At 36.3% G+C, this 20,428-nt stretch overlaps 1 protein-coding gene across 1 annotated transcript in view; it reads right to left on the bottom strand.

Moving 5' to 3' along the window:
- Positions 1 to 897: 897 nt before the first annotated feature.
- The window catches only part of LOC136136980 (uncharacterized protein C8orf34-like), a 110,068-nt gene continuing 90,537 nt past the window's right edge, over positions 898 to 20,428 (bottom strand). Inside the window, 2 exon segments of the mRNA XM_065895226.1 lie at positions 898 to 1,081; positions 9,711 to 9,883. Of these exon segments, the coding sequence (XP_065751298.1) occupies positions 898 to 1,081; positions 9,711 to 9,883 (357 nt within the window).

Genomic DNA, 20,428 nt, shown 5'->3' with positions numbered 1-20,428 from the left:
AAACACTTAAAACCAAGGAAGCTAGTTTAGAAAAAAAATAATTAAAAAAAAATCTGTATACTTCTGGAGCTCCTTTTTCTATATGTTAAATTTATCTGAAGCATTCAAATGATTTTATTATTTACTCACTTTCTAGTATATTGCTACAAAGTATTTGAAAATTGTTCTAATTATTTAGAATAGAATAGCTAATATCACTGAATTAAAAACTCAATGTTTTATATGTGGATAATTCGCTCTGAAATAAAATTTAATTTCCTTCTTTTGAAAAAATGGTTTTACAAAAGGAAGTTCAATTTAAAAAAACTATTATGCAGAGATTTCTGATGAAACAAAAATATACATTTACTTCATTAAAAGATATAAAAGATTTCCTGTGTATAAAACTTTCATGAAAGTATGAGCCTATAAAAACACTGCAATCTCTGCCAACTTTCCTGTCATTTATGAAAGACATAAAACATTAATTTACTATCTGCCCTTTTAAATTTAACTTGCTTTTTTCTAAAACATCCTTGAAACAATAGGGAGACATCTTGGAATGCGGGCTGAAATATGTACTCTGGATACATTTTATAGACAAAAGATGTGATCAAGGCAATCACAATAGGAGGATAAAGCAGACAAACTTGAATTAGTATCACAAGTGCACAGAGAATGAATCTTGATTAAGTAGTCAGAAGGTAAGTGCTGCATATACAAAGCACAAAATACAGTCTAACAAATACTTCACATGCTCAGGTGATTTCAGCTTAACTCTTGCATGCAACTCCATGAAAGTCTAATGCAAGTGTGTGCTAAATGGTTTCTTTCCCGTAAGACAAAACTACTCAAAACCTTAAAAATCTCTTAACCACTACGCACTTTTACAATGCCAGAGAAGAAAAAGAGAAATTATTAATTTTTAAAATTACCCAGCAATTCCATTGCATCATCTTCATTATCAATATCGTCTTCTGTTACCGATGGGGTGGGGCTGTGGACAGACTCAAAAGAATCTTGAGAGAGCATTGCTGCCAGAAGTTTCTTATGCTGCTGTTGCTGCTGTTTTAATCCTTTAGTCTTGGGCTCCACCTTTAAGCTGAAGAAACAGTTAAATGTTAATTTTCAATGATGATAACATCATCAATTAGCTGTGGTAACTAAAGAAAATCTACAAACAAATTTTCACTCAATTATTTTGCTTTGCAAATCTATGCACATATTAGTAAAATTTTCCCCAAGGATAATGGAAATATAGACTGTCTTCTTTCTAAGACATCCTTCGGTACCTCATTAACAATTTCCTAGATTGGAATACATGAAGAATAGGACAACCCCTGCCCCATTTAAGGGAGGAGGTGCTAATTGGCTCCTAACAATTGTTGCCATGTGGGAATTAAAGCCACATGGTTTTAATGGTTTTCTAATTTTTTAGAGGAGGTAGGAAGTTCAGATCATTATATAAAATTCCCTGATTTACAAAACAAACGCATGTCAAGCAAAACACATGTAATGGGATAACTATTTTAACACACTATAATAACATTTTTTTAATGCAAACTTTAATTTACATCATTAAAATAAATGTCCTCACTAGTCCTCTCATGTTGCCTAGGTCTGAGGGTAGGACAGGGTAGAAGGAGGGATGGAACCAGAATTGGCATTTAAATGACTCTCAGTGCCCTCCACTCTAAAAGAGTCTTTGCAAATTTGGAAGAGCTTCCTTGTGATAAAGCCAGACTCCTTTGGGTAAAGGAGCCAGTCTTTCATGGCTCTCTCCCCCAACTTCCCAAGACAGTGTCTGACGGGAAAACTTACATGTCCACGTGGCAACCATTCATAGTTTTAAAAATTGTCCCAAGGTTCTCCTCTTTCCTATAATCTGATTTCTTTCCATATAATTGCCCAAAGGAAGAAAACGGCAAATGTCACCTCATGAAGGAAAAAGACATGATGAAAAGGAGGAGGTCTCTCTTAAGCAGGAAGGAGAGAGAACCCTTTCTAAAGGTGCTCAGAAAGAAGGTCCAGGAGAGAAGGCAAATGAGCAAGAGGAGACTACATGCACTTGGTTAAAAAAAAAAACCAACCAGGTAAGTTTCAGGGCATGGATCAAAACATTTCAAGCGGTCTTAATAGAAGGGCCAAGTTCCACACTGTCTAAGAGAAGGCTGGAAAGGGCAAAATGGTATCGTATGTCATCAGTGGGCAAAGACCAGTCAGCTCCACCTCACTGTTCACTTCAAAGTTAGGCGGAACACGACAGAGAAGACCAAGGGAAACGGGTGGAGAGAAGGCTTGTTCCCTCCCCCAAGTTAAGGCTATTTAATAAATGCACAAGGAATGATGGAATCAGAAAACCACCATTTTAACCACCAACAACACAGTAACTGCTCAGGCAAGGATCATCAAGGGATGCTAATGCCCTTTGCTGACAGATTGTTCGGGGAGGACTGTCAAAAATCTCAGGGTGGTTTCCAACAGATTATTTATGTTTCTACTTGAATTTTTTTGCTTTGAAACAATTATAGATTTACATGAAGTTGTAAGAAATAATACAGAGAGATCCTGTGTGCCATTGATACAGTGTCCCTCAACGGTAACATCTTATAAAATTATAGCACAATATCACGGCCAGGACACTGACGATGATACAATTCTCCAATCTTATTCAGGTTCCCATTTTAATTGGACTCACTTTTGTGTGTGCCTCTCTATGTATTTAGTTCTAGACTATTTTAGTATTTTTGTGGGTTTGTGTATCATGTATCCACCCCCACAGTCAAGGTACAGACCAGGTCAAACACTACAAGATTTCCCTGTGTTGTCCTTTCCTAACCATTCCCACCTCCCTCTATAACTCTCCTTCCCCCTCCCTCATTCCTGGCAACCACCAGTCTGTTCCCCATTCCTATAATACTGTGATTTCAAGAAATGTTATGTAAGTGAAATCATACAGTACGTAACCTTTTAGGATTGGCTTTTTTCATGCAGTACAATTAATTCCCTGGAGATTCACTCATGTAGTTGTGTATATCAGAAGTCCATTCCTATTCTTTGCTGTGTAGTATTCCATGGCATGGATATACTCCAGTTTATCTAACCATTCACCCATTGGAGGACATCTGGCTGTTTTAAGCTTCTTGGCTATTAAGATGGAGCTGCTACGAACATTCATGTACATGTTTTTGTGTGAAAGTTTCCATTTCTCTGAGATAACTGCCCAAGAGTACAAATGCTAGGTTATATGGTAGTTTCATGTTTGGCTTAGGTTTTTTTTTTTACATTTACATTATCAATGTGTGATTATTTTAATATCTCTAAATGTGTCATGAATATATATGCCTTCCCACTAAATAGCTATAGACAGATGCTTGAATATTCATGGAAAAGGAGATGACATAGGATTTGGTAAATTATTGATACAAGAAGAGGTGGAAGATTACCACAGTGTGAAAACATGAGACTCAGAACTGGTGATAATTTCAGGGAGAAGAGAGACAGCGAGGTCTGTAAGCAGGAATGAGATGCAAGGTTCACACCTCCCTCTTCTCCTGTGGATTGCACAAGTGAAAACTGCATCATTAGAGAGAAAAGAGGGTCCTGCTACTGGGAAGTAGGGGTCTTAATGCACACAAGTGGTGAGTAAGTGGGAAGAGGTGGGGTTTGGAGACCTTCTCAGAGCACTCAGATTTCTGGGTCCCCTTATTTAGACTTTGGACGTGAATCTTAATAACAGGATTCTTAGAATACCTTCCTGAAGAAAGGCTGTATAGTAAAGCATTTAAGCATACGGAATTTGGAGCAAGATAGCCTGGCTCAGTCACTTAATAACTATCCAATCTTGGGACAGTGATGTAACCATGCTGGGACATAGTTTCCTTATTCCTAAAATAGGGGTAATAGTAATGTTCTCAAGAGGATGAAATGGGTTAAGATATGTAGAGCACATACAGCAGTCTACTAATTGGTAATTAATATCACTATATATTCAAAGAACACAACGGGCAGCATCCTAGATATTTACATGTCTTTTCTTGAGCCATAACATCCCACATCCCAACAAACAGAGAAAGGAAATAAAAAAATATCTTGGGACTTCCCTGGTGATGCACTGGTTAAGAATCCACCTGCAGGTGCAGGCGACATGGGTTCCGCCCCTGGTCCGGGAGGATCCCACATGTCACAGAGCAACTAGGCCCATGTGCGACAACTACTGAGCCTGTGCTCTAGAGGCCACGAGCCACAACTACTGAGCCCTCGTGCCACAACTACTGAAGCCCGTGCCCCTAGAGCCTGTGCTCTGCAACAAGAGAAGCCACTGCAATGAGAAGCATGCACACCCACAAGAGAAGTCACCACAATGAGTAGCATGCAAACTGCAACGAAGAGTAGCCCCCGCTCACAGCAACGAAGACCCAACACAGCCAAAAATAAAATAAAAAAGAATAAAAAGCTAATTCTTAAAAAAAAAAAGTGTCTTTATGAAAAAGAATAGCAGCTACATTTCAATGTGGTGTCAATACACTCTAGGACTCCATTTTGCTTTGGTCTAAAAGGTTAAGTTCTAAACCAGGATCAGCTGGAAAAGGACAGTTTAAAGTGGCGACGCCCTCCACTTCTTCCCACTGGATGGCCTGCCTCCTACCATCTGCTCTCTTCCTCCTGGCTGCACTCTTCCAGGGGGCCTGACCTTGCTCCATTTTGTTTCACACTCTGACTATGAACACAGGTTGGTAAGGATTAATTTTATCTGGCCACATGTGCTCTCTTTGGTGGAAAACTGGATGATTCCTCTCTTGAACTATCTCCTAAGCTTGTTTAGTTCACCATTGCAGCCTAATAGAGAAATCTGTGCCCTTTCTCTTGACTCTCATCAGAAATTAAAGGGTTCTCTTTTATTAAGGCCCAGGCTGTTGAAGAGATAACAGAAAGTTTCACACTTAATAGCTTCATTTTGATTTATGCAAAAGAGCTCTTTTTTTCTTCACATCTAAATGTGATGTTTTATAATTTATTTAGCAGACATTTATTAAGTGTTTGCTACATACCAGGCATTGTGGGCACTGAGCTGCAGAAATAAGACACATGTCCTTGTCATTCTCCTCGCTTTAAAGCAGGTACTTTGAATCAAGGATTTTTGTTTTCATATTGGTCTCACCCAGTACCCAGCACATCACCTTGTGTTAATGCTCAGTATTTAACAAATTCACTCCTTCTTTTTGAACCTCATTTTTTCTAACACACTAAATAAAATAAGAATTAATTTAAGTAGATGTAATCTGAGTCTTCCAACTTGACAGATGTGAAAATCCAGGGAAATGGAAAGGTTGGTAGTGAAATAAAAGAAGGAAAAACAGATTGGAATGTGAATAATGAGGAACAAAGGGTAGATAATAAATTTGTAACTCCCAGTCACCAGCTGACAATGACCAAGACCATTTCATGAAGGTTGAAGCAAGTGTTTTCATTAAAATACATGGTTTGGAGGGCTTCCCTGGTGGCGCAGTGGCTGGGAGTCTGCCTGCCGATGCAGGGGACATGGGTTCGTGCTCCGGTCTGGGGGGGATCCCACGTGCCGCGGAGCGGCTGGGCCCGTGAGCCATGGCCGCTGAGCCTGCGCGTCCAGAGCCTGTGCTCCACAACGGGGGAGGCCACAACAGTGAGAGGCCCGCGTACCGCAAAAAAATAAAAAATAAATAAAATAAAATAAAATACATGGTTTGGTCATGATGATAGTGCTGGGCTATAAGAACTAGACACTGACTGAATCCAAAATGTTGCCTGTCTAATAATAAGAGTCCATCTATGAGTCTATGAGTCCAAAGATGACTAGCAATGTGTTTCATAAAATAATTATTTGAATTACTATATGTATTTCCTAAATAAATGAATTCCTAAATAAATGAGAAAAAATTTTGAATATATTAAAATGACCTCATCAATATTCTGAAACACATGATTTAGCTACATATCAATACTTCTTTTGGTTTTAAAGATAAATTTGTGAGTTGTAAGATACAATTTCTGTATGTTTTAGATATTCTTAAGGTTTCTGTTCTTTGATTACTTTAGCAAAATCATGTTTGATTAATCAATATTCTTTGTGCTTAAAATTTGCATGTGAGAATATTCCTAAATTACCAAGCCTGTTTTAGTCTCTGCCACATGTGTTGTATATTTTCTAACATGTCCACAATAGCCAAACTTAGACAACATTAAGGTTACTTCTTTATTCTTGACTTCTTACGTTAAAGAGTGCCCTCCATCCATTTTCTTCCTTCTTGTTGTGGTTTATTTCCCATCATACCACTTATCACTACTTGAATTTATGTCATAAATTCGTATATTTGCTTGTTTATTGTTTGTCTCTTGCTGCCAAGAGAGGAGCTCTAAGAGGAGGGGAACATTTCTAGGGTTTGTTAACAGATATATCAGAAGCAATTATGAGCTTTAATGAAAAGGAACACTTCTTAATGGGAAGTGAATTTAGCTTCTAATATTTAATATATATTTCTAAGTTGTAAGATTTTCTATTCATTTTATGGCATATTTACCATCTAATAACAATGCTCACTTAATGAACAGAGCCAATTCACAAGATCTATAATATTTATTGATATTTTTCTTATTTTAATAAAGTGGTTCAGCTTAGAGGAGCTTCATTAGGCTTTCAAGGCTTGGTAAGCCTATTTAAAAATTCATATTATAATTTAGCAAGTAATTTTAGGAAATCTATTATCAGCTATAGCAAAGTCGAATTAAGATGGCTCAAAATAGGAGTATATAGGTTTATTAACTCAATTTTTATTTACATTTATATTATCAATGTGTGATTATTTCAGTAACTATAAATGTACAATGAATATATATGCTTTCCCACTAAATGGCTAGACAAACCATGGCAACTGATGCCAATTGGTAGTACGTGATGATCACAGGAAGTCAGCAATCATTCCCTAACACATTCACCTCTCCCTTATGAATCCTTCTTCCTTTTCTTGCTCAGATGCTTTAATTTCTTTCTTAAACTCTCTTAATCTAGAAGCTCTTGGAGAATCTAAGAAAGATGTGGCAGGAAAATGTCCATTTGCACACACAGGGCATTTTGCACATAATTTCAAGAGACTCGCAGATCTCTTGAGTCCTTCCAGAGATCATGTAGGGGTCATGAACTCCATGTTAGTAGCTCTTGTCTTATTTTATTAGTTTCTCCATATTGCCCTCATAATTGCCTTCATTTTAACCAGCACTTAACCTTTCAGGTGACAGCTATGTATACTAAAGTTGCTGACCCTCTTCACACAATACTGTATTTGTAGGACCTAACGAAAAAGTTCAGGTAAGGTATATCATTAAAAAAAAAAAAAGTTCCTGGAAAAAATCGTGGCTCAAAGTCTACCCATAAGAATCTCAAAGTTTACTACACCGTTTATTTAATCTTCTCTAATCTAATGGTGAAAGTCCAGCCAATCATGTACGTATTGTTCTGAATAAACGGGAAAGTTGGTTATGTACTAAAGATGGAGTGTTGTAATAACAGCCATTCAAATAAGACTTGAGCAATTAACAAGAGGGAAATCCATAAGAAGAAAAGGGATAAAAAGTTAAGATAGACTATAAACAACCCTTCTTATAAATAAGTTTTATTAATCAGATGTCTTCTCACGGCCTTCTACGTGCCTCCTTCACTCACATAACAGATGCCTACTGACAATGGCAATGCGCCAGGCCCAGTAGGGGAGAGAAAAACGGAAGAAGTCATCCTTGAAAATTAAGTCTTCTCTTTCAAGAGTCTAGAATATCATTTAGTCTGTTAATGTTTAAGACCGTTAAGTTATAAATGACAAGATCATTACTACTTAAGGGCAAAAGCTAATACTCTAGTTATAGACTCTAGAATCACTAAAAAATTGTTCCCCAATCTGTTTTTATTCATTCAAATCAAATCTAATGCTATGTGAGTTCCTGGTATAAATTCAGAAATCCTGGTTTTATATTAGAGGATGGGATATAGTTCCTAACCTGTACTTTATTGCTACTCTTTACATTTAGTTCAGAAAGCATGCATTCGTTTTTTTTCCTCTAATGGGGCATCTGGGCAGGATTTCACCACTTTCTTCATTTCATAGGTAATATATCAACTCATAATTTAAAGATAGAGAAAAATAAAACTGAAAACACCTTTTCAAAACAGATATTTGAGTGAGATCTTCATGGATTAAGTTTTCTGGGTAATGGATCTGACCAGGATTGCAGGAAAGATTCTCCTTTATTGGATATTCAAGAGGGAATAAGAGCTCACTGAAGCTAGGAAGAAAACAGAAGCACTAACATTTGCAATAAACAGCTCCTATTTATTATTATGACTAAATGAAAGCAAAATGAAAGTCAACATTTCTCTATTTTATATTTAAGAACTAAAGATCTAGCAATGAATAAAGATAAAGGTCTAGTGGGTTTCATTAGTCTAGTGTTAGAAATAAAATTACCCTCATTGACAGGTGAAATTGATCTGACATTTCACAAAAGAAGGTAAATGGATTTTTAGAAATGCTTTTCTTCTCCTTATACAGTACATTTCAACTATTTAAATAATTTAAAGGTTATTTCTCATGGAAATAGAATCAATTTTCTATATGCCTGAAGCGCATTAACGAGTATTCTGAATTTCTTTCCCTCCAGCCAAGTGATAAGTCAAAGTAAAAAAAACCCTGAAAGCCATATTACATTGTAGAAAATACAATTTTCTCCTTGAGAAAGAATAATTATTGGTTGCTGCTAAATTTAATGTAGGAAATACAAAGTTACTGTGGCTATGCTGTATATGGGAAAAACTCTTCTGTGGTGGTCAGCTAGTAACACTCACAGAAAGTTTAAGCTCCTGTCACATTTTAATTCATGAGTATTTTTTCTCAGTATCGTGTAAGCCGTGCCTCGATAATGCTTTTTCACTCCAGCTTCCTTGTAGAAGTTTTCATTTTTGTTTCGAATTTTACTCACTTCTGTTAGTATTACAAGAAATGGCTACACTGAATATACTGATACTTTTTCTAAAAAATATGATCTAGACTTTTCAAAATTACCCCACTTCTACCAGCATATGGAAACTTGAGGCAACTCTTCTGACACCATTTTGAGTGTCACAGGGCTGAGTAAAATGAATTAGGGGCTTTCAAATTCACAACTCACAATAGTTTCAAGAATAATTTCAAAAATTAAACATAGAGAATGTAATAATTACATTCAATCATAGTTATCAACTCTAAACTAAAGGTTTCTCTCTATATTCCATCTAACTCCACCTTGTGTAGTCTATCACACATTTAATAGTTTTCTTCTTGTTGAACAACTAGATCTTTATGGTACATCAGAATTCCTCCCTCTCCAATCTTAACAGTCAGCCCAATAATATAGTAGGTCCCGTCCAATATTATAGTAGGTCTCAACTGACAGTTTATGTCCTGAAATTATTTTTCTGTTTGGTTTTAGTAACAAAGAGATGATACTCTTCTTAGATGTAAAGAAAAAAAAATCAAAACCAAATCCATAATAAAAGCAAATCTAATAAAACTCTAATTTTAAAACAGATAAATTAATTTTTATCTTATATGTAACATAATTTTCTATATAAAATTGCCAAGACTTATTTCATCAAAATCGTGCACTTGATTTCCCCTTTGCCTTAAATGATTAAAATATTCAGAATCTTAGAAGACATCTCATCTCACCTTCCTGCAGGGCTAGAGCTATTATCTTCATTTTCCCATTGTTCATTTTTACTTCTTGGAATTGGGGGCTGTAGCATTTCAGCGGCCAGTGGATCAGCGTCATTCTCCTCTCGACCAATCCACTCTCCAATTACACGGGGTCTCAGAAGAGAAGAATTAAATGCCACTGTTTCCTGAGGAGAAGAGAAGAATTTCTGTGCCTTAGATTACATATTCCCATTAATAGGAACACAGGGAAATAATCTTGTGCAGATTTTAAACTGCTCCCTCAAATCAAAATGTTCCTCTTTTTCTTTCTGAATTGACTTAAAATTTCAGTTCTCTCCATCTCTACTAGATGACTTACTCTCTATGATTTGTGCTGACTCGTGAAGGCCACCGTGAGAAAGGATCCAGAAGTGAAATCTCTGGTTTGGACAGCTGCATGTTTGTTCTCAGGATGGCGGGGCAGGATTAGCATGTGTGCCAGAGGGAGGAGTGTGTGCGAAGGCCCACACAGCGGAAGAGCTTGGTGCTGCTAGAAAATGATATATAAGCTCTCAAATATGGAGGAAACTGAGGTGGAGTCAGGGAACAAAGTCAAGAAGAGACAGGGTTGGAAGGATGCATTGCCTCCAATTGCAAAGCATTCTGGACTTCTAGAAATCCAGTAGAGGTTGGAAGCAGAGCACTATCGATGATGGGCATGCTATGACAATTCAAAAAAATGCTAAACTCTTTTCATAGACTTGGATGTGATGTGGCTCTTAAAATGGTATTTTAAATATTTAAATAATTTAAAACGAATACTGAACACGTGCAACTGCTATGGGTATCTCGGTACATGGGGAAAAAAGCAGATTAAAAAGCAATACGTATTGTATGATCTAATTTTTGTTTAAAAAATTCATATGGGCTTCCCTGGTGGCGCAGTGGCTGAGAGTCTGCCTGCCGATGCAGGGGACACGGGTTCGTGCCCCGGTCCGGGAAGATCCCACATGCTGCGGAGCGGCTGGGCCCGTGAGCCATGGCCGCTGAGCCTGCGCATCCTGCTCCGCAACGGGAGAGGCCACAGCAGTGAGAGGCCCGCGAAAAATAAAATAAAATAAAATAATCAATTAAAAACTCTAAAGCAAAGGTGCCGCAGTATGGGGAAGTGACCTGGATCTCTGCAGTAGTTTATCAGAGAGAGTCATCTTTGAAGTGGATGCCTCAGCAATCAAAGCTGAAGTCAGGCACTTGCATTATAAACATAACAAACAGACAAAAACTGTCCAGGTTTATACTGTAATCCATCAATCCAGCATTCACAGACTAATCCATTCATTTATTCATTCTTTTATACTTATTATGACCTACTATGTGCCAGATACTGCTTGATTTATTGGGAAAACAATGGTAACACCAAAATGTAATGGTTTTATCTGAATGGAGGGACTACAGGTAATTTTAATTCTTCTTTTGGCATTTCCACGTCTTTTCAATATTCTATGAGAAACATGTACTTGTCTTAAAATGAGAAAAAATGTATTTTTAAAGTATCTTGATCTGAGAAACACAGGCTTTCAATTTGTAATATTACAAGAGTCTTGAACAATTCCTTAAAAATTTAGATCTGATTTTCTGAATCTTTACAATTCTCCTCAATACTATACAAATACTATATTATAATATATACAAGGTAGCATTAATTAATGTACAAATACACACCAAAAGCAACATGTGAAATATGACCAAGACATATCTGATGAACATTTATCCAAGTGATTATAAGCGATAGAAAGTAGCTGGATATCTTAATATTGATTCCCCAGCCTACAGGAAAATGTAGCAGATAAATTTTAGTGTTCGTATAATGTAGCAACTTATATGAAATCCTTCTGTATTTATATTCCCAAAGCTTGCAGCTGTGAAATCATGCAATCAAATTAATGTTTTGCAATTACTGGAAAGGCATATTCATCTGCCACAATTTAATATCATTTGAAGCACAAGAATTAAAATTAACAGCAATACTGTTAAATTTTAAACGTATATTTGCATTTAAGAGCAGATTAAGGAAAAGACATGTTCTAGAGAAAAAAATCTATAAACATATTTACAGCTTCAGAATCAGTTTTGGCCTGTGTGACTTTGAAATGTTACTTATTCTCTGAATTTTGTTTTCTCCAACTGTAAAATGGTCATGATAGAAATTATAAAACCTACTGTATCAAATGAAATAGTAAGAAGCATAGGTAAACCACAGAATTCTGTACATATGCTAGACACAATTACTTAAAGACGTGGGCTGTATTTAAACTACTTCTAAATATGTGACGTAACTGGGAAAAAGTAGTACAGAAGAGCAGGAATGGGAGAGTTAGGTAAGAACAGATGCTTGGTTGTCAATATGGGCAGAGTAACAACAGGGAATTGATAGTACAGGTTTTCATTCTACAAAGTTTTATTTTACAGAGAGTATATTAAAAAGATTGGATAATTAATTTAGCATTATCCATCTCTACATAATGGGACAGAACTGGGCTTAATAAGAATTGGGACAAAGAAACTGACCACTGTAACAACAGAAATGGGTGAGTTTAGGCATTATAAATGAAAAAAATGAAACAGAATTTAGAGTTGAGAATGATCTTAAAGTTGAGAACTGCAGAGAATCAGAAATAACTTTTTGGTTGATTACTGGGAAATTAAATGATAGATGCCACTGCTATTGGAAAGTAGAGCACAGAGAGGAGGATAAATAGTTTGATATGCAGCCTGTTTAACTCCAGCTGGCAGCAGAAATTTAGTGAGAAATAGCTGATGAGCAAAGCAATACAAAGAGCTGCAAATAGGGTCTGAGGAGTTAGGGAGTGAATATTTTACAGGTGAAAAGTGGGACTCTACTATTTTTATTTTTCAGAATGCACAAAGCTATTCTTATATTTACTGCTTTATGAGAATGTTATATCTCTGAAAATTCTTGAATATAGTCCACTTACTTGTAACAGAGCAAAACAGCAGATTTTTCGTTGGTTCTATTACTTATATTTGATTAAGCTTACGAATCTTTACGAAAGGATTTCAGTGAAGAAAGCGGTTCCACAAACATCAGTACATGGCAAAAGAAATTTTAAAACTTCACACTGAATACAAGTTTTGGAAAATATTTTAAGTACATGGATAAATAAAACATTTAAAATTTTACTGCTAAACAATGTAAATCCTAATGATTCCTTAGAAATGTATAAATACATATTCCTTTGCCCTCCTAAGGCTAGAGGTCCCTAAATGTTCAGATTCTTAAACAAGTATGCTTAAATAATAAGAAAAGCATTAGTAGTCAAACATTCTCCAAAGATCACAGATTTGCTTAATATTTCCTATTAATAGGAAGCTATCCTATCCAAGAAGTAGTTACCTTAGAGGAAGCCTACTCTCTCCGAGCAGCCTGCTCCCGCTGGCTAACTCACAGTGAGTTCAACAGCTCTGACCGCTGGTTATCAGCACAACATTTGATTATATTCCACGTTATTCGAATGTTTTCTCGTCTTAATAAAACGAGCTGTTCATGGAACGCTGGAATCATGTCTTAAATTCCTTTCTCCTCCATAATAACTAGCACAATGATTTAATAAAGTAAGCACAAAAATCTGTCCTGATTGAATTAAACATAATTCAAAGAATAAAAAACAGTGAATTATCTTTATGTCTAAAACTCATATAAAAACTTCATGGACAACACTGATTAACAATTTTTTAACTCTCTTTTTTAAATTTTTTTAAAAAATTGTATTGATATATAGTTGATTTACAACGTTGTGTTAGTTTCAGGGGTACAGCAAACTGATTCAGATATATATACATAGAGAGAATATATATATGCATATTCTTTTTTTACCTTCTCTTCCATTATAGGTTATTACAAGATATTGAGTATAGTTCCCTGTGCTATACAGCAGGGTAAAGAAAAAATCAAGGATGCTGCCATAAGACCCTTCATTAAGACCTCTGAAATAAACAAGATGGTGTCTATTAAGAATGTTGTTTCGCAACATCTAAAAGACCAGCAGTTAAATCTAGAGAGAGAGGCATGTCTTGAAAAGAACTGTGGATGTGGTTTTTGGCACAAGAAGAAGACAGGAATCATATACACAGGAAACCCAAACATCATTTGGGATAGCTGAATTGGCAAAGGCAACAGCCTGAAGTAAAAGGGACTGAGACTATTCAAGAAGTAAACAGCTCTCGGGGACCCATTTTTCTACACAAAGGAAGAAAACTGAGGAAGTTGCTCAGAGGCATCTTTTCCAATGCCTTCTTCAGAAGTGGCCAAAAGGTTAACAAAAAAGAAACCAGAAGCTGTGGAAAACAATAGATGGGGACTCCCAGGGAACAGAACTGGGGCTTAATTAAGGAACACCTGCCAACCCCTTGGACAGGAAGACCTGATGACATCTGCCCAGCAAGATTTAAGAACTGCTACGAACCAGCAATTTCTATAAACCTCTCATTATTTCCCTTCTCTAACAGGAATATTTAATGTGGTTATTCCACATCATTCTCAGCACTTAATGGAAAAGAAGAAACAAAACTATCATCATTCACATATATTTTTTATACAGACAAACCAAGAGAATTCAGAAACAAGTTACAAATTAATATGAGTTCAGCAAGCTTACTGAATTTAAGATAAAATTAGAAAAATAACATTCATTCCTATATGCCAATAAGTTTTAAAATGTAACTTATAAAACAGATACCATTGACAATAAGAGCCCAAAAGACAATGTACCTAGGAATCAAGTTAATAAAAATCTACATGCTCTTTTTGAATGTAACTATATGACTTTATCATAAAACACTATAATATTTAATTAAATGGAAACATGCTTCGTTCATTGATAGAATGACTCAGAAATGTAAAGACGTCAATTCTCTCCTATCAATCTAAAATACAAAGCAATTCCAAACCCAATGGAGTAACAGAAATAAGCAAACGGACCAAAAGAAGAAAACAGAAGGCCTCGAAACAAGATAAGTGACAGAAGCATGCACATTTATGGACAAATGATGAACTTTTCCATAAATAGTTATAGGAAATTCATATGTTCCAACTTTTTGCCATATTAAAAAAATAATTTCAAGTAGCTTAAAGATAAAAAACAGAATTTTTAATAGAAGATAAACAGTAATGTTTTCAGGATATCAAGTAGAAAAGAATTTCTTAAAACATTACAAGTTAATGTTAAAATGTTCTGTTAACAGAAAGCACTATTTAAAAAGTGATGACAAGCCTCAATATTTAAGAATAGATTTGAGACGCACAACAAGAGCTGACATCTAGAATGTATAATAAACTCACACAAATCTAAAGAAAAGAAAAATAAGTGGGCAATAAACATGAGCAAAAGAGACAAGTGGGCATTCAATCCTATTAAAAAATTATACAATTGTTAATTGAATCCATGAGAAACCTTTTTTTTCAGTACGTGGGCCTCTCACTGCTGTGGCCTCTCCCGTTGCGGAGCACAGGCTCCGGACGCGCAGGCTCAGCAGCCATGGCTCACGGGCGCAGCCGCTCCGTGGCATGTGGGATCCTCCCGGACTGGGGCACGAACCCATGTCCCCTGCATCGGCAGGCGGACTCTCAACCACTGCGCCACCAGGGAAGCCCAAGAAACCATTTTTGCTTAAAATACCTGATGACAGTGAGTGTTAGCAAGGACCAGGAGAGATATATATTATTACAAACTACTGCTGGGAGTATAAATTAACACAACTTCTTTTGAGAGAAATTCTGTGGTATCTAGTAAAAGTTAAAAATGCACATGCCATATTGCTAGATTAACTGAAGTTCAATTAGTTGTTTTTCTCTTTTAGTTCAGATATATTTTCCCTCCTTAGTTAGTTACAACATCTCCTGTCTCCTCCTGATTCTCAGCTGATCACGGTGCTTGTCTCAGTGAGAAATGAAAGCAATCGGCTGAGAATTTGTTCCTTTTCTCACCACCAAACCCACCAGCTACTAGCACTGTTGCCTACACTTACAAAAGTTGAACTGTCATTTCTTTTCCAAGGTCTGACATATAGAAAGTACTTTATAAACATTTGTAGAGTGAATAAAAGAATGACAAAATTAAGATAATGTATGATTCAATGTTTCAATATGTATTAGCAACATTACTAGTCATTAGGGCAATGTAAACCAAAACCGCAGTAAAATACTACTTTACACCCAGGAGGATGGCTATAATTTAAGACAGATAACAACAAGTGTTAACAAGGATATGGAGATATTTGAACCCTCATACTTGCTGGTTGGAATGTATAATGGTGCTGTCACCGTGCAAAATAGTTTGACAGTTCCTCAAAAAGTTAAATATAGAGTTAGCATATGTTCTAGCATTTTCATTCCCTACATATATGCCCAAGAGAAATTTAAGAAACATGTTCACACAAAAACTTATACATGAATGTTCATAGAAACATTATTCTTAATAGCTGAAAAGTGGAAACAACTCCAATGTCCACAAATTGATGAATGAATAAACAAAGTGTGGTATATCCATACAACAGAATATTATTCAGCAATAAAAGGAAATGACGTACTGATATATGCTACAACGTTAATGAACCTCGAAAACATTATGCTAAGTGAAAGAAGACAGTCACAAAAGACCACATATTTTTATGACTGCATTTATATGAAATTTCCAGTATAGGTAAATCTAAAGAGACAAAGTAAATTAGTGGTTGTCTTAGGCTAAGGGGTTAGGAGGAATGGGGGGTAGACATGAGGTTTCTTTTGGGGATGATGAGAATGTTCTAAATTTAGGTTGAAGTAGTGGTTACACAACTACCTGAATATACTAAAACCCACTAAACTGTATACTCTAAAAGGGTAGATTTTATTATGTGAATTTTATCTCAATAAAGTTGTTAAAATAATATATTTTAACAACTCATTTTCAGATTTTCCCCTTTTATGGTGGAGTACACAGTACATAGTGCTAGGGAAAAGCATGGATTTGGAATCAGGCAGATAAAGAATCAGAAGCTAGCAGGGGAGTATTTATTTATTCCATCTCCACTAATTCTGAGACTTTCAGCAAATCACTTAATCATTCTAGCTTCAGTTTTCTTATTTGTAAAACAGGAAAAGCATAACCACTTCATTGGACTGGTACAAGAACTAAATTCAATAACATATCAAAAACACCTAACATAGGGCTTCCCTGGTGGCGCAGTGGTTGGGATTCTGCCTGCCGATGCAGGGGACACGGTTTTGTGCCCCGGTCCGGGAAGATCCCGCATGCCGCATAGCAGCTGGGCCCGTGAGCCATGGCCGCTGAGCCTGTGCGTCCAGAGCCTGTGCTCCGCCGCGGGAGGGGCCACAACAGTGAGAGACCCGTGTGCCGCAAAAAAATAAATAAATAAAAATTACAAAACACCTAGCATATCTGCTAACCCTAATAGGTGTTCAATACTATCTCTCCTCTTTTCCTTCACTATCTTATGCACCCTCCTACCCATGATCTAAAATTTTTACTCTTTATTATGGAAATTTTCACACTAATACAAAAGTAGAAGGAAGAGTAAAGCAAGCCCCTCTGTACCCACACATATTTTCCTCAATTAACAACTCATGGATAAACTCACTTCACCCTTATCTCCACCCACATCACCCCTCTCTCTGCTCAGATCATTTTGAAGTAAATCCCATTCACTATATATCATTTATAAATAATCCAGTATGTAATCTCTAAAAGGTAAGAGTGCTTTTTTTGTAAACACATACAGTACCATTACCATACCTAAATATAAAGTAAGAATATTTCTGATATCAAATATCTAACTAGTTATCAAATTTACCTGATTATATCAGGGAATTATCTCAGTTGGTACACATCAGACTCTAAGCAAGACTTGGTAGGTTGTGACTGATCAACAGTCTTTTATGCCTCTTTTAAGCTATGTATTCTCTTCCTCTGTCTCATTTCCTGTCTTGTAATTTTGCTGTTGCTGTTGTTCAGAAAACCCGACTTGTTTGTCCTGTGAGTTTTCCAGAGTCTGGTTTTTCCCTTTGCATCCCTGTGATGTGGCTTAAAATGTTCCTCTGCTCTTTGTACTTTCTGTAAATTAGTAGTTAGTTAGGATAAAGTTTTGTTTGTTTTGCGGTACGCGGGCCTCTCACTGTTGTGGCCTCTCCCGTTGCGGAGCACAGGCTCTGGACGCGCAGGCTCAGCGGCCATGGCTCACGGGCCCAGCCGCTCCGCGGCATGTGGGATCTTCCCGGACCGGGGCACGAACCCGTGTCCCCTGCATCGGCAGGCGGACTCTCAGCCACTGCGCCATCAGGGAAGCCCCAGGATGAAGTTTTTTTGTTGTAGTTTTTGTTTTTTTGCCAATACTGCTTCAGAGAGAATGGTGAGGTTCATCTGGAGGCACAGACCATCCCCTTGACTCTTCTTTAGTGATTTTGGCAGAATTGATATTACTGCTTAGATCCATTAATTCACTAGGAATTGATAAATGGTAATTGGCTGATTTTATAATTCCATATTCACTTATTTGCTGGAACACTTCTGGAAAGAGAAACTTCCCATCATCAAATATTTGGTTACTCTAAAGTACGATTTATATGGGAAAGGAAGATTAAAAGTTTCATTCTTTCCCTTTACTTTTACCAGTTTTTTAAAATGGTAACTCTGGTCCCCTAGCACCTGCTAAAGATTAATAATTCTTTGGATGAACATATGGATTTTAACGTATTAGGTATAATTCACTGCACTGTAGTTATTATTCTTACTCACGTTCAAATTTTCTTAACTCTCTCCAGCAGAAGACTACTTGAGCCGGCTCCTGAGCTCTCCTGACACAATCCTAGTGGTCTCCCATAGTTCTTACCTCTGGCATGAGAAGATATTTTAGGCTCATTTTGTACACTGTCTGCTCCTGACCTGGAAGCAACCATTATTTCAAGGGATTATGATTCTTTTTAGTTGGAAATATATTTTAAGACTAGAATCTGAACACTTGGGGTATTCACTGTTTTGGGGTTGGTAATAGTCGACAGGTCTAAGAAATACCTATGTTTTAAACTGAAATAATTCAGGCTTACAGAAAAGTTGAGGGAAAAAAAAAAAGAATTCCTATATACCCTTCACCCAGACTGCCAAAATATTGTTAATGGGATAAGGTCAACGTTGTTAGTTGACATTTTGCTTTATCATACATATTTATACACACACACACTCATAATTTCCCCAGAACCATCTGAAGGTAATTTGTAGATATGAATACTCTTTTACCCATAAACACTTCAGGGTGTACTTCCTACAAAGAAGGGCATTTTCCTATATGGCCACAGTATAATTACCAAAACCAGTAATTAATAGTGATATAATACTAACAGACTAACGTTGTTTAAATTTCCCCAATTATTCAAATAACGTTGCACACCACAAAAGAAATCCTGGATCATGTATGGCATTCAATTGTCATGTGTTTATCTCCTTTAATGTGGAACAGTTTTCAGTCTTTCTCTGACATTTATGACCTTCATGGTTTTTAAAAACAAGGACCAGTTATCTTTTAGTAGGTCCTTCAATTTGTTTTTCAAATTTTTCCACACGATTATATTCAAGTTATACATTTTTGGCAAGAATAACACAGAAGTGATGTATTCCTTTCACATCAAAAGGCACATGATGCAGATTTGTCCCAGGACTAATGACGACAACCCTGATCGCTTGGTTAAGGGGGTGTCTTCCATGTTTCTCCATTGTAAAGTGGCTACTTTTCTCTTGTCAATTATTAAGTATCTTCTAGAGTAGTCACTGTGAGACTATGTAGATATCCTGTAATTCATCAAAATTTCATCAGCTAATTTTAACATTCTTTGCTGACCTTTGTCTTCATCAATTACTATGAACGTTGCCAATGTGTGATTTTCTAATTTCACCATTCGGTCTGAATGTATTTGTTGGTACTCTACTATGAGAAAGAGCTTCTCCCTCACCTCCACTTATGTAGGTATGTAGGTAGGTATATGTATGCACATAGGTATATCACTATGGACTTATAGATTTTATTTCATTCAATAGACTATAACACATTACTATCATTATTTTCAGGCTTTAATGTTCCTAGTAGGAGCTCCTGCAAGGAGGTTCCTGTGTCTTTCTGACATGTTCCATCATTCTTTGATTTCCTCTTTACCTGCTGGTACTAAATGATATCCAGACTCAAGTTGTACTTTCTCAGCTGCTGAATCTAGATTCAGCCATTTTTCCAAAGAGACCTGGTTCTTTTTAATAGAGAAAAATATTCAGAAAGCAATATCTGGGCTCTAGTTGAGTTTACTGCCTGTAGATAGTGTATTTTTGTTTTTAAAATAAAAAAATATTATGAGTTCTGAATGATACTTTCAATTCAAAACAGGATATAGGATTGTTACTTAAACTTATAATCTTGTATCTGTATTTCCTTTCCCCTATGCCAAAAATTCTGGTTCTTAGGATATCAATATAATTACTTCCTTGCTATATCACACAAAGCATACACAAAAGTCTCTTTATAATAATATCAACACTATCATTAATGATACAATTACTAAAAACAGTTTAAGAGCTGATGCTGTTGCCTTGGGCCTTTGGGTATATCCCACTAGAGGACAATCAAATAACTGTGTTTATAATGACTTGGAGTAATTCACCTCAGTGTGTTTTGCCATCAACCTGAAATACAGTTGT

This window comes from Phocoena phocoena, chromosome 17 (genome assembly GCF_963924675.1).
Source record: "Phocoena phocoena chromosome 17, mPhoPho1.1, whole genome shotgun sequence".
In the NCBI taxonomy this organism is placed as follows: domain Eukaryota; kingdom Metazoa; phylum Chordata; class Mammalia; order Artiodactyla; family Phocoenidae; genus Phocoena; species Phocoena phocoena.
Note: the sequence above shows the minus strand (reverse complement) of the source record. Positions and strands in the feature narration are given on the sequence as shown.